This window comes from Syngnathus scovelli, chromosome 21 (assembly GCF_024217435.2).
Source record: "Syngnathus scovelli strain Florida chromosome 21, RoL_Ssco_1.2, whole genome shotgun sequence".
Classification (NCBI taxonomy): Eukaryota; Metazoa; Chordata; class Actinopteri; order Syngnathiformes; family Syngnathidae; genus Syngnathus; species Syngnathus scovelli.
Genome location: NC_090867.1, coordinates 3,953,665 through 3,968,355, shown reverse-complemented (window position 1 = coordinate 3,968,355; position 14,691 = coordinate 3,953,665). Strand labels below are relative to the sequence as shown.

The 14,691-nt window shown below is 51.2% G+C and overlaps 1 protein-coding gene across 2 annotated transcripts; it reads right to left on the bottom strand.

The window, feature by feature from the left end:
• Positions 1 to 96: 96 nt before the first annotated feature.
• med1 (mediator complex subunit 1) lies at positions 97 to 14,681 on the bottom strand. Of its 2 annotated transcripts, XM_049758849.2 has the most exons (17): positions 14,616 to 14,681; positions 11,380 to 11,464; positions 7,125 to 7,231; positions 6,899 to 6,977; positions 6,579 to 6,633; positions 6,372 to 6,504; positions 6,258 to 6,286; positions 6,117 to 6,188; positions 5,976 to 6,050; positions 5,702 to 5,865; positions 5,519 to 5,630; positions 5,251 to 5,375; positions 5,008 to 5,135; positions 4,641 to 4,842; positions 4,466 to 4,561; positions 4,205 to 4,310; positions 97 to 4,112 (listed from the first exon to the last, which is right to left on the bottom strand). In XM_049758849.2, exons 3-17 carry the CDS (start codon positions 7,209 to 7,211, stop codon positions 326 to 328), a joined length of 5,250 nt encoding a protein of 1,749 aa, XP_049614806.1. In that variant the 5' UTR covers positions 7,212 to 7,231; positions 11,380 to 11,464; positions 14,616 to 14,681; the 3' UTR covers positions 97 to 325. The 2 variants fall into 2 exon arrangements, with proteins under 2 accessions (XP_049614806.1, XP_049614805.1); XM_049758848.2 differs by lacking the exons at positions 11,380 to 11,464; positions 14,616 to 14,681 and adding an exon at positions 7,820 to 9,922.
• Between the last annotated feature and the right edge of the window lie 10 nt (positions 14,682 to 14,691).

Below are 14,691 nucleotides of genomic sequence, written 5' to 3'. Positions count from 1 at the left end.
CTCAAAGAGTCAGGCAGAGAAATGCTAACCAGAACAGCTGCACCTATGCAGGCGCACAAAACATGTTGAGGAAAACAAATGCACTCAGGTCACAAATTCAGCAAACAGTATTTCTGGGGTGCATTTATTTTACTCTGGTATTTTTATTTTACAAAATTAAATAAAAATACTTACATTCTTCGATTTTTCTGTTTGTGGTCCTTGGAAGAAAACATCCCAAATTCAAAATACCTACATCTTGCATATCCACAAATAGTGACCTGTGAGCATTTCTTCACCTTAAAAAGAACATCAAATAAAAACTAAATATTTACAAATGGTGACATTAAAGGTTGCCGGTCAACGCCGAGTCCATGAGGTCGTCATCTTCGTTCCTCATGTAGATGGGACTGGAGCGCGAGGGCCGCTCAGAGGTGAGCATAGACAAGGAGGACTCTGAGGCCGAGATGGGTGAGCGGGACCAGCCGTCTGCCTTCACGGGGTGCGACGACGGGCCGCCAGTCATAGATGACTTCTTCTTCTCCTTGTCCCGTTCCCTTTCGCGTTCCCGCTTCTTCTTCTCCTTTTTGTGTTTCTTGTGCTTCTCGCCAGAGCCCAGCGGGACAGCGCTCATGTAGTCCTGTTGGGCGGGCAGCGGTCTCGGCGTCTGGTCATCGTCGGAACTGGGGCTGTTCTGATGGGACTTCTCGGCCACTGAGCTGCTGCCCGACTCGCTCTCACTGTCGTGGTTGAGCGGTGTGTGGCCGGGCGAGCGGCTGTGGCTCGGGGACGAGCGGTCGTGCTTGGGCGTGGAGCCGCTGAACAGGGGCGAGGCTTTCAGGCTGTTGATCTGCGCCCGCATGGAGTCGCCGGGGCCTTCGCCGCCGCCTTTCTGCAGCGTGACTTTCGCCTTGATGCTGGGCGAGCCTCCGTCGGGTTTGCTGATGATGATCTTGGCCAGGCCGGTCCCGCTCACCGCTCCTGTTTTGGGGTCCATCAACTTTTTCTCCCCGGGGCCGCTCGAAACGGACACTTTAGCCTTCCCTTCTTTATCAGGCCTCTCCCGCTTGTAGTCTCCACTTTGGGAGGATGTGGAGTGCTTGATGGGAGGCATGTTTGGAGGGGGCACATTTCCAGGAACGCCGCCGCTCGGGGCCCCGGGACAAGGCGGGCCCGCGGGCGGTCCGACTTCACAACCGTCTTCCCCCACACCACCCACGCTCTTCAGTTTGTCAATGACCGCCGTGAGAGATGGTTTCTTGTTTCGACTAGGAGACTTGCCTTTAGCGTTTGGGTTGTTGGCGTTGTTCTGGCATGCTCCCCCACTGCCGCCGCCTCCGCTGCTCCCGCCACTTCCACCACCCCCTGCACTATACTGGCACTGGGAGCCTCCAGAGAAGCTCATGGAAGTGGAAGAAGAGGCGGAGCTAGAGGATGAGGATGTGGAAGTTGAGGGCGTCCCGCTCATTGGCTTTTGGGAGCTCATACTGGTCCCCCCAGAGGAAGACTTGGAAATCCCGGAGCTGCCAGCTCCCGAGCCCATTGGGGATTTGGCCTTCGAGGAAGGTGGAGTTCCCGGCACCTGGGACTGCTGGATTTTCATGGGCGAAGACAGCTTTTCACCGGAGCTGGCGGAGCGGGAATGAGAAGGGGAGATGTTGGGCTTGATGTTGGGATTCATAAGCGACCCAGGAGGCTTACCGCCTTGAGTTTTTATCTTGTTACCGGTCCCCAGTCCACTCGCACCGCTTCCTGTACCAGAGAGCCCGTGTTTGGCGATTGGGGACGAGCCCGGCTTACCAACCCCCATTCCCTGAGAAGAACCCTTAGAATGGGACGGTCCCAGGCTGATCCCGGCACTGCTCCCTGACTTGGAGCTGTTGCCTTGCGCCATGGAGCCTTCCTTGGATTTGATCTTCCCAGATGAAGAATGGGAATGGTGGCTTTTGCCGCTGCCCGTGGCCCCGGTTCCGCCGGTGCCGCTCAAGGCTGAGCTGCTGGACGTGTAGCCGCTATGGGAGGAGGTTTTCCCACCGGTTATCGTCCCCTTCGGGATCTGAATGGTAATCTTGGGAATGGGAGGCGTGGCGCCGCCAGGTGGCGTCTGTGAGCATCCCGAACTTCCCGGAGACTTGGAGCCTCCTCCGCTCAAGCTGCCACTGGAGCCAGAGCCGCCGCTGGGTGGCGTGTACGGCCGTCCGCCTGAACTGTGGGAGGGCGACTTCCCGTCTGGGTCCAGCTTTTTACGTTTGGGCTGCTTCTCTTTGGATTTGCCCTCGCTGGAGGGAGTCCTGCTACGTTTCACCTGTTTGCCCTCAGCGGAAAGGCTTCCCATTCCGGAGCCGCTACTTCCGCTGCCGCCACCGTTCTCGTCCTTTTGGCGCATGAGGCTCTGTTGTTTGACTTTGGATTCTGCGCTTTTGAAATCGACGCATGCCGGCCCCAAGCCCATCATGAGGGGGCTCTGGGAGCCTCCGAAATGAGTGTCTCCCAAATCTGGCGCTTGACCGAGAAGTGGTTTGCCGGTGCCGCTGTTGCCTCCGAAAAACATCCCCATATCAAAAGGGTCTTTCAGTGAGGGCTCCGGGGTGTTTTGTCCGTGCGGCGTGGGATTCTGGGGCGTACCCGATGGTGTGTTCTGCTGACTGCTACCGCCGAAACCCTTCACCAAATCCATGTCTCCGTCGGCGCTCGGAGAACTGTCTTCAAAGCAGTTCTGGGAGATGCCGTGACCGGAATTCAGCAGGTCGGGGTTGAAGTCGGCCGCATCCGGGAAGAAGTTATTGGAGGACGAATCGCTGGTGGGTGTGGCCGCGGCCTCGGCGATCAGCTCGGCAGCGTCCGTGAAAGGGTTCTCGTTGCTGTTGGCGTTGAAAATGTCTGCCGAGTCAAACACGGCGCTGCCTTGTCCTGAACTGGAGGAGTCGCGAATGGGGGTCCCCAGCGGGCCCGCTTCGTCAGCGCCGCCACCTATCGGATGCTGGCCTCCACTGCCGGCTTTACCAGTTTGCTCAGGCAAATCTGACAGAATTTCCGTGATATCCGGACCGATGCTGTCGGAGCTGGAGAGACGCACCATGCGGGGAGGCGCCGCGCCCGGCGGTGGCTGAGCCTGGATATGAGATGGGGGATAAGGCATGCTGGGGCCGGAGGGCGGGGTTCCGCATTGGCTAGGAGCCGGAGTGATGCTGTGGGGCGTGTCCAGGCCGTCCCCCGGCAGATTGACGTCAAAGATGGAGTTTTGAGAAGCGTCGACATCCATCGACAGAAGCTCACGATGGAAATCGTCCTCGTGCGTGACCGCCTGGTGCTGATGGTGCGACATGGACGACGGCTGTTGAGATTTCATGCCCAAAGCACCTGCGGCCGTTCCCCCTGCACTAGGAGTCCCTGGCAAAAGGCCCCCCTTCTCTGGCACTCGCGGGCGCTTCTTCTTGCCTTTCACGCCTCCTCCGGGACAAGCGGCCCCCATGCTGTCGGTACGAGGTGACCCGGAGGACGAATTTTGTCTCTCGAGTGGACTGGAACCGTACAGGGCGGCAAAGTCTTGCGAAGGGTTGTCTTTCAACAAGTTCATGAGCATGGGATGATTCTTGGTGTTGCTAGCAGGCGACGACGTCGGAGGCGGAGGAGTCTGGTGAGGCGGCGGCGCGTTCTGCGAGCTGGGACTGGAACCTACGCTTCCCGTTATCTGCAGAAGACTGGTCAGGATTGGATTCTGCGTCACTTTGCTGTAGTCATCTGTATGGCTTTGACCCTGCTGCTGCAGCTGCTGCTGTTGCTGCTGCTGCTGTTGCTGCGCCTGCTGTTGTTGCCCAACTTGAGCTTGGCACTCAGTTCCTTGTCTTTCGCCGCAAGACATCCCGAACAGAGAGGTGATGGGCCCGGTAAAATTAGGGCCGCCGGGCGGTCCACCTCCAGTGGGTGTGCTGCCGCCGGTGAGTCCCAGGAGCCCCATAGGGTTCGTGCCATCTCCGCCTGGCATGTTGTAGGTGGGACTGCCGGATGGTGGCGGGTTATTTTTCACCATGGTCTCCACCGTCTGTGCAATCAAAGACAGGGCTGGAGTGTCTGCCTGGATGGTCTCCGCTTTCCTCCGGATGGCCCGCATTGTCACAGGGATGGACATACACCTGAGCCAAGAATTGAGTATTGATAATTCATTTGACCAGCTAATTATTTGAATATATAATACTCAAAGCAAGTAATTTTATTTGACTAATACCTCTGGACCACTTTGGTAATGAAATCATCTGTGCAGATGAGCGCGTCAGACAGCCCTTTATAAAGCTTGCATGACACCTGTCTGGAGTCGATCACATCCATCACAACTGAAAGGCGAAGGGAAAAAAGATGCATTGAAACATTGTGTGGACTGCTCCTGGCACCACAAGTGGGATTCAGGCTGACTCAACTGTGTAGTTGCTAATGCTAACTTAATTAGCAACCTAACCGCTTCTCAAATTGTTTGGGTGTGAGAGCTTACCGCAGACTAACGATTCATTGACGGGATGCTGGAAAGAGACGCTGAAGCTCGAGTCTGTCAGGGGGCAAACCTCAAACTGCAGCAGGCCGACGCTGTCTGAAAGCCAAATGAAAACAAAAATTAACTGATCCGCATTGCTGGCTGACCAAACCAGACGAAACAGCGGTCCGGCTACCTTCTTTGATGGATGTCCGCTTGACACAGCTGCCAATCAAAGTGTTGTAGGCCGCCTGATGCCGAATGATGTCCAACAGGAGGGGCACCTGAGCCGGGTGGCGAAAGGGGATCTTGCTCACCAGGGCACCTTGTAGGCAATGACCATCCTGCACCGGGGCGTCGAAGTTTAGAAAATAGCAGTGCTGCTGGTCTGGCAGCACCTGTTAGAGCACACAAAAAAGTTTTTTTTTCTCTCTCAAAAAAACGTCAATTGATTCCCCCTCCCCATCCAATTTATAAAAGTGACTCAATTACTCAAGTCGTACAGCACACAATATGTGTCAGGGTGCATACTAGAAGGAAGAAAAAAAGTCCTGTCTGCTCACTGAGTAGAAGTGCATGTTGCGGGAGGGCGGCAGAGTGGCGCCCCCATCCTCCGGGGACTGAAGTTGGCTCTGGACGATCAGCTGGTAGAGCGCAGACATGCGTGGGGTGTTTTCAAACACAGGAATTGCTGGAAAACACACAATTTATCAAATTGGCCCTGATGCAAATTGATTGCATTTTACTGGAATGATCAAACCGGTATGACCTATCCTGCAAAATGGCATGCTTTCTATGAAATTCACCTGTAGCGTTGCCCAGTCTGTGAATAAAGGACTGTGAGAATGGCATGGGTTGATTCATCTTGAGGAAAAAACAAGCGGGCAGGTCCACGCAGTTGGAGTTGGTCACAGTGGAAAAGGAAGGTGTTCTGAAACAAATCAAACTCAATCAACCACCAGAGCATGCCTTTGACTGTGTTCCGAGCTCATCACGTTTTCCTACTTGTGTTATTTGTCATATTCCAAAATGGATTTTGCAACACCACCGTATGTAACGTAAGCTCTGCTTTACCCCTTGTTGTCCACCGGGTGCGATCCAGTGATGAGCGGCGCAATGGGGAGCTTGCAGGTGTTGGGCGTTCCCTCGATGCTGACGGAAACACTAACGCCCAGTGAGCGTGGCACTGTTGGACACAGTCAGCTTGTCAGGGAAAAAAACCCACCAAAGCAGTTAACATGCCGGATCGGCTTTTACCGTTGGCGTCCGCCAGGTTGATGTGCACGCCCGTTCCCTCCTCGAATATGTCATACGGCGACACGTAGCACTGGAGGGTGACAAGATGGCCGCCGCTCCTGGCTGTCAGTAGGCCCACGCTGCCGTGGAGGATCGTCTCCACGGCGTTGGCGTTGGTTGCCAGCCTAAGGTAGGTGGATGAGGAAATGTTCAATTAAATTTACATTTGGGTGAAAAGGCCTTTCATATTCTGGCCGTTATTGCCGAGCCGCACGAGTGAGGCAGGAGAAGTCACCGAAACATGTGCATCATCTTGGTGAGATCCAGCTCCAGAGACTGCAAGGCGATGTACATCTTGGTTTTCAGTTTACTGCAAGGCAAAAAAAAATCAATCCGTCAAAATAGACACCAAAACTGGGAGGGCTTCAAAACCTACTTGTCTCCAGGAAGCTTATACAGGTCGACCAGTCCCTTGAGATGCTTGGAAAACTCTTCAAAGTTCTTGTCTCTGGTAAGAAAAAAACATGGAAGAAATGAACACGTCTTCACTGATACCAGCGGCAAATTTTAAGCTCACCTTAGATGTTGAATCAACTCGGGGCAGCTCTGTAACAAACACATTTGTTTTGATATGACACCATCTTCAACCAAGCTCGAATTTGTGAGCCCCCTCCCTACACAAAGGTCTTACCGTGGGGTTCTCTCCTTGATGGGCAACTTTGACATCCACAAGTTGGCCAGCGCCGTCCAGTTGCACCTCCACGTAAAACATATCCGAAGTGATGTAGCACTCGGTTCCGGACGGGCTAAGGTGGGAGCCCAGCCTGACGAAGAAAAGACCCCAAACCTGAGCAAAGTTCTCTACTGGAACACGTTTCCTGTGCATGTGAACACTTACAGGTTTTGTCTCGCAATGGACTCAAGACGATCTGTCATGGAAGGTAAAGATGAGACTGTAAAACAGAGGGACAGAGAATCAGTTCATTTTGTTGGCCTTGAGGCCCAAACTTGGAAAAGTTCCCAGAACCAAAAGCTTTGAGTAGAAATGTGGACAGACTGTTTCATACCCCAAACTGAAAACATCTAGAATCAAAACATACTAGAACTTAAAAGTCAGAATGGGTGTACAAATCGTTCCAGTGTCTGGAAATAAAAGTACTCAAAGCCAAAAGTTCCTAAAAATTTGGAAAAGCTGCTTTGAACAGGTGTCCATCTCACCTTTGAGTGCCCTCTGCAGGGTTTCCAAACAGGTGAGCAGCAGCTGGTGACCGGCAGCGTTCATCATCCCACGTTTTTCCTACAAAGCATCACGGTAAATATCTTTTCTATTTATTTTGGGGGAAAATATGGGTTTGTCTGGGCAGAATTAAACTTGTAACCTGGACTACTTGTGTGTCAATGTCCCACCGTAATTGATCATGTCAATATCATGAGTGTGTCTCACCATGGCCTGACGCACAACCTTGCTGGTCTCCTGCCACGGGCGGGACGCGTTGTGCTTTGCGTGAAGCCTCTCCAGCAAGGCAGCCATGCGACTCTGCTTCTCCGATTCTGGAAAACAAAAACGCCAGTTCAACTTCTGGTGAATGTCCAGTAAGTCTGGGCGATTCATACATTTTATCAGCAGGAAACAGAACCATGCACAGAACCTATTTCACATTTTGTATCACAAGGAGACTTGAATAGCCACGGCTGTAAATTGTCCATTTACTATCAATTGTGTTTAAATACATTCCCAACGTTATCTGTAAGGACAATTTACATTTTAACGAATATAAATGTAATTTGAATGCTCTTTAAAGGAAGCAATTCCGTTAAATTGATATTTTGAGACCCTAGCCGTATATTCAATGTGATTTAAATATATCCATAGCATATATTTCAATACATATACTACTGCGTTATGGCCGAAACTAGGCAGCGGTATATCGTCCAATAGACTCCTTTAGAGAGCGTCCGAGTAGTATTCAGACTGTAAATGTAGTTAATACTTCCAACCTACAATTAAAAAATAAAAGTGAAAACTTTCTGAGGCCAAATTGGATGCTTCCTTAACGTTAGCCTCCGCTCGCTAGCTTAGACAGGCTAGCGAAGGGGCATAGCAGAGGTTCGCGGGGGCCATAGGTAAATAACGCTTACCCGTCACTTCTTCCGTTTTCACTCGTTCTCCGTGAGGCTGACCCGCCGTCGGCGGAACCGGGACTGAATTTTCTGTGGCAGGACTGCGCTGCATGACAACACCAGGTACCGCCGCCATTGTGTGCGCTTCGCGCTTCCTCCCAACCGACCCGTGACGGCTTCCGTAGATACCGGAATACTCAAACAAAAAGCGCTTACTATTAACAGTGACATGGTCTCCCACTAGATGGCGCCCGACAGCTGCAAACGAGCCACCCCCGTTTTGTTCGCTCCAGCGTGACCCCTGAAGCATCTCGTTAATCGACCCGTGGTGATGAGTGCCGTCTTTTAACAATGTGTACTTTTTTTCTGGTGCCAGGGAGGTAATTAAGCAAGTGGATGAGACGACATGGGAAGGGTGCACCTGAGCCCAGTTGAGCAGCTGAGCCTGCGCCAGCCAACGCGTTGGCTCACGACTCTCCGGGGACGCTTTTGCCACCAACCATTAGGACCTGTCTGTCAGACGCTGCACCGTACCACCCATAAGCCCTGTCTCGGGACACTCATTTGAAACCAACCCTGGCTTGAAACCCTAACCCCGGCTAGAAGCATAATTTGAAACCCTACCACTTGCTTGAGAGCCTAATTTAAACCCTTAAACCCAGGCCTGAAAGCCACAACCCTGCCTCAAAATTATTTGCAACTCAAAGCTGTGGCATGAAACCCAAATTTAAAGCGCTAATGCTTAAAACCCCACCCCAGTCTTGAAATCCTAATTTCCAAGCCTAACTTCACCTGCGAGGCAACAGGCATTCAGAAAAGCCTTCTTCACACAGCTTGGCCTATTGAGGACCCACACGCTTGCAGTCCACAGCCACCAGGGAGGAAAGGAGGGGCGGAGGTTCTCTTTTGTAATTGATGTGCCCCAGCAAAGCTGCAGTTGGCACGTGCGAGACGCCGCAACGGGCACCGGTGCCAACAAAGGGGCAACGCGGGGCCTACGCTGGGCTGAATGAAGGTGTGCCCATCAATCAGAGGCTAGTTCACCTTAGCTTGCCAACCGGGGGGGATGGCGGCCACGCGCCTGGGCCCCCTTTGGGTTCCTCTCGCTGCCAAGGGGTGGCGCGGGGACGGAGACTGGCACCAGCCCGGCCTAATCCGCCGGGTGCAACAGCGCCACCGGGACTTAGCCAAGTTCAACTGCCGACGCTGGTCCACATCCAAGTTCGTTTCTGGATGCCATTCCCGCAGCTAGAGATGTCTGTCTTGAAACCATCATTTGAAAACCTGGCTCTGTCTTAAAATCTGGATTCCAAACCGTAACCCAATTGTGAAACTCTAACCGAAGCTCCAAACACAAAATCAAAGCCATAACCTTACAAGCTCGATGCAGACATACAACCCAAAATTGAAAGCCGAATAGCCTAATTTAAAGCCCTCAAATTCTAAACCTGTCATGAAAGCCTCAATCCTTACACAAGCCCGCTTTGTGTCTATGAAGCATATTGGGCAGAATGGTGACATCAGAAGCATTACGAGCATATGTCAGCCATTGTCTTTTTAAAGCTTTTCGAATGAGCTTCTTTCTCTCTCCATAAAAGTTTGAGATCAGCGAGGTGCCTGAAGGCTGGACATGGTCCAGGGAACAGCGCGGCATTAAAAGGGGGTGAGGGGGGGATGCTTTCTGCTTCCGTGGCGCCGTGTGCCTTGAAGTGTAAGGGCAGCTGGGAAGAGGAAGCGGGAAGACGAGTAGGAAAGAAGATGATGATGATTAGGAGGAATATGGGGGGCGGGGGGTCCTATAGGACCGTTTGCGACTAGGCTCATTTGCACGGCGCCACTTAATTGGCTCAAACAATTAATTAATGTGTTGAAAAGTTGGCAGCAAAAGTTCATTTAAAAGGGTTTTAATATGCAATTAGGGAGAAGGCGGCGAGCTAGAAAGGAAGCACACGCATGCAGGAAAGAGGATGAAAATGTCTTTTTTTGGGAAGGGGAGGCGATCATATTTGGGGGGGAAAAAGAGGCGTGGAGAAGGAGGAGGTGGCGACGCCTTGATGGGTAGTTTGAAAGCATCCTGTTGTGAACACGTGACATTAAAACACATTATGTGCCCCCCCTCGAAAACAACAATAACAACCCCCCCCTTTCTTTTTTTTTTTTCCTCTCAGCCGCGTGAAACATCGCATGACTAATGAGCGGAGCAGGTTGAAATCCTGGGGAAGATGTCCTTGGAAGACGAATGCATTTTCAGCAGAATAATTAACTTAATTAACAAATCCGCATGCATATTCATCAGCCTATTAATGTCTCCTCTGCGCGGCTTGATGAGCAGTGGGGTAATAACTGCCTCATTTGCATAGCGGCCTGTTCGCACCACGCCCGCCCCCTTTTAAAAGACGAGCTGCGGGAAGGAAAACGCGCCGGGCCGCCTGACGCCAAAGCCAAACCGTGGCTGGAAATGTAAATCCACATTGGCGGTCATGCGGGCGGTCAAGGTTGAGTCCAGGGGCGAGTGGACTCTTCTTGTTTGCTGAAGACGTTTCACCTCTGATCCAAAAGGCTTTGTCGGTTCTAAATCTTGGGTGTGGCGCTCAAAACCTTCTTTGAAACCCCGACCCGGTCTTGATAGCCTCATTTGGAATCTTAATCTCCCTCGCCTTTAGATGCGGAGCCCGCATGATCATCTGCCTCAACTCTCATGGGGGACCGGGCTGGGCCGGACCCGGCTGGGACTTTCTCTTGTGGGGGTCTTGTTGGCATTGCTCCACTGCTTTCTTCCTGAGTGCCAGGCTGCCGTGTCAAGCGTGTGTGTGCGTGTGTGTGTGCCGCTGTCTGCACGCAACCTGGAGCTCCTAGCAACGCCACCTTGCTCGGCGCGCGCACACACGTGCCACATGGCGGCCCGGGTGGCTGGCGCTCGCCGAGCGAGGCTGGTGTTTACCGAGGCTTCATTGGCGGCGGCTGTGCTAACATGAACCCGCACGGCGAGTGTTACTGAAAAAGGGAGACAAAGGAAGAATGTCAAATGTGATCAGCCGCTACTGAAGACGGAGAAAAAAAGGCAAGTCGAGTCTTAACCCGAGCTTGACTCCCTACCTTGACCTTCTAAACCCCAATTTGAAACACGGCATGACACAAAGCCTAGCCCTGACTTGAATGCACATTTCAGTCCTGATTTAAAACCCTACCCCAGACTTGAAACCCTACTTGAAAATGCAAACTTTGGCCAACCTAGTCTTTCCTGTATCTGTTTTTCTTCGCCGTCATGCAAGCGGAGCGCGAGAGGAGCCGGACTCATCGGGTCGGATTGAGACGCGCCGAAGGCATTAAGCGGTGTCAGGAGAAAATTAAAGGCCGGATCGTTTTCTTAATCAGAGCCCGAGCGCTTTGGTTAAGGAGGAATTAGATGGACAGCTGCCGTGTGGCTCGCTCGCTTGCTCATTCATTGGGGAGGGGGCTTCATTTGTATATTAAACGACATTAAGCGCTATACATTACAATTGATGTCATGTCGGATTGAGTTTTTAATAAATAAATTAAAAAAAGACTCAAGCGAGTGGCATCTCAGGTCTGCTCACCAAAGTTCACGTGTCACTCCGCTTGTGAGCCCAAGCCGATGCAGCGCATCCATTTTTGACGCCGGCGTCTCTCCCTCGTCGTAATCTGGGAACAATTAGGAAGATCAGGGCAAAAGCTTTACTTTGTGGGCTCTTGCTATCGCTAGCTAACACTAATATGAGATTTATTTTTTTTAAACTACTGACAACGTGTCTCCGGAATTTCTATTGCAGACACTTTGGAGATACGAGTTGGATTTCTCGCGTGATCTCAAATCACTTTTGGCTCTTGAAAAGGAAATGCTAAAACGTTCCCCATTTGCGTAGGACACCACACAGGCTGCAAGCCAGCCATGCCAGAACGCACATTTTCTCAGCATCCAGTCTGAAGACCGAGTTGATGATGGTTGGTGTGTTTGTGAGCGAGGGAGGCAGAAGGGGAGGGGAGGGCAACACAACAGATGGCGCGCCACGCTGCGAAAGACATCGGCTGCCACGGGTGGGGATGGGGGGGCTTAGGGGCGTTAGGGGGGCAAGTGGGGGCAGATAAATGAAAGTGGGAGGAGGGTGGGCCAGACTTTTTTTGCCCATAGTGCCAGCGGGGATGAGGAGAAGGACTGTGTGTGTGTGTTTTATGTGCATACCTCCGTGTGTGAAGAATGAGAGGCTGACACACACACAAACACACACACACCTGCAGACAGCTAGTGGAAAAGCCTCCACGCGACCATGCTGGAAATTACTTTTAACCCAGTTGTTGTGATGAACAACAAATTGGGATGGTCACGTCACATTAATCAGCCGGCGGCAAAATGAACATGTGTGAAGGAAACGTAATCACTCTGCTTTTGTTTTTTCTTTTATTCCGCCACAATGAATTTATTCTTTTGTAAGCACGGCGGAGAACTTCAAAAACAAATTGCATTTTTTTTTTTTTTTTAAAAAGAAGACAAGGCATCGTTGCTGCACTTTCCTAAAACGAACTATTGATGTTTGATCGAGCCCGCCGGCCAGTACAATTCTGAGACCAAGCAACAGTTTTAAATGGTTGTAAATCAGAATAAAAATAGTGGACTCATTTTTCTTTTTTGTCTAAATTGAGTGTGGCTTTTTGCATATAAAGTGAAAAGGCCCCGCCTACGCTTTGACACACACCAGCCCGGTTGGTATCTATGCGGCTGCCCACTGAACAGATGTTGTGGAATTTAACATGCAAAACAAAAGCCCCACTAAATTCAACACACACACACACACACACACACACACACACACACACACACACACACACACACACACACACACACACACACACACACACACTCACACACACACAGGGGCGCAGCCTCCCCCCCCCCCCCCCCCCCCCAGCTGGCCCCGTCATCAATGAGCCATGTGGCGCCTCCTTCCCTCTGGCATTGCCACTCTGGCAACTTGGCGGCGTCTGGCAACTGGAAAGATGGAGGCGCATGCGCACGCGAGGCCTTCGCCGGTCGCGGCCGCGCTTTGAGCGTGGATGCGAGGCGACGTCAGGTTGTTTCGCAGCGTTCAAACGCTCCCCCGCGCCGCAACTTTGAACGTACGTACACGAATCAGCGTAACCCGTTACGGCGTCTAGCAAAGCCGCTCGGGAAGGCCCGGCGGAGTTGCAGTTGCCATGGAGATGTCCAAGCTCGTTGCTAATAGAATCTTAACTTGAGAGAGATTAATTCAGGGGGAGAGGTTTGATTTATTCATCTCGTCGGACGGCGCCGAGCTTCCCCCGCGCTCGCCGCGCTGTCGGATGCTCACGACCTCGTCCGAGCGGCATCTGAATGCATCACCTTCTTATTATTTCTGCAGAATTAGAAAAGGCAACACAAACTTCGCAACTTCAAGAATTTATGTTGGTTTACGAATGCAACAATAGTGCAATATGGGAAGTTTGTTTTAATCTAGGACAATAATGATAATTTGTCCTTTTCACAAAGCGCAATTTAATGATCACATATTATCCCCACAAATGATGCAGGTTGTTCCGTCTCAGATGTCACTTCAACGATTATTCCCTTTGCACGACTTCGTCTTTGCAATGACAAAACAAGAACGGCCATAAAGTACCTTGAAGGGTCTCGACTTTGTTCTTCGCTGCGTGTCAATCTTGTGAGCCCTTGAAGACACTTTAGCGAATGGCGTGGTCCTCTTAAAAGTCACTCCGTCGCTAAGTTCCTAATTGGAGGCGCGTTTATGTTGCTATACGCATAAATTCATTCATGAGCGCATATGCATGAGCATATGTTCAATACCAGCATGTCTCTACGCGACCCCCCCCCCCCAAATTCAGTGGATGAGTGCACCCCCCCACCCAGCTTCCTCTCCTCTCTGCTCCTCTTCTGACAATCTTTTAATCCGCGCTCCCTTCCGTTGACTCGCAACTGAGAGCCAGCCACTTGACAAAGTCATGGCAATGCAAATATTGGTGTCCCCTCTAATTGACGCCGTGCCTCAGGTAGTCCACTTGAATAACTAAACGCCTCAGCCTAAATTGCACTCAGACAAAAAATGGACAGGAACTATTGTTGGTGCTAACTAAAACAGTAGTTTGGCTAAAGTATTCACGCTGTTGTTGTTAAAACCACACCGCATCCGACCAAGAGCCATTCCTAATATTTTGGCCAAGCCTTATTAAATTTGTCATTACGAGCACCCGGGGCGACAGACGGCAGCCCTTGAGGTAAAATCTGCTCAAGGTCAAACACGCTTTGAGGTCAAAGTGGAAAGCCGCGGGTGGCGGCCGAGGAGTCGAGGACGGCGATTTAAGTGTGTTTGTGCGCGTGTGTTGAGGGCATCTGTGCGTTTGAATTCCGTGACAGATGTTCATTAGTCTTTGACAAGCCCACACCGCTCACGTCTCGATGCGGTGATGCCATCGACATAAGGACTGGAAAAAAACATGTCTGCCTTGCAGAGAAGTCTGTTTTTTTTTTTTTTTTTTTTTAATAATTTATTTTTAACTAAAGGACATTTTGTTTTAGTTATTAATTTGTGTGTAACTTGCTCATCTTTGGCAAAGGTGAGCATTTAGCTATTTACAATGCAGATGTTTTCGTTCGGGGAGATGCAGCGCGTTAAGATTGACGACTAATTATCGCGATTAAAAAAAAAGATTGACCTCGAGCAGAGAAAGGTGAAAGGGTGAAAAAAACAAGTAAAAAAGAAAAGTGCAGTGGGATGATGCAGGAAAGACAACAAAAATGGAGGCAATGAGTTGGAGTGAATACCATCTGACAGGTCCAGCTGGGAGTTTGCCCACCCCGCAGCACTGCAAACCCCTCAATATGGCCGCCAATTACTGCT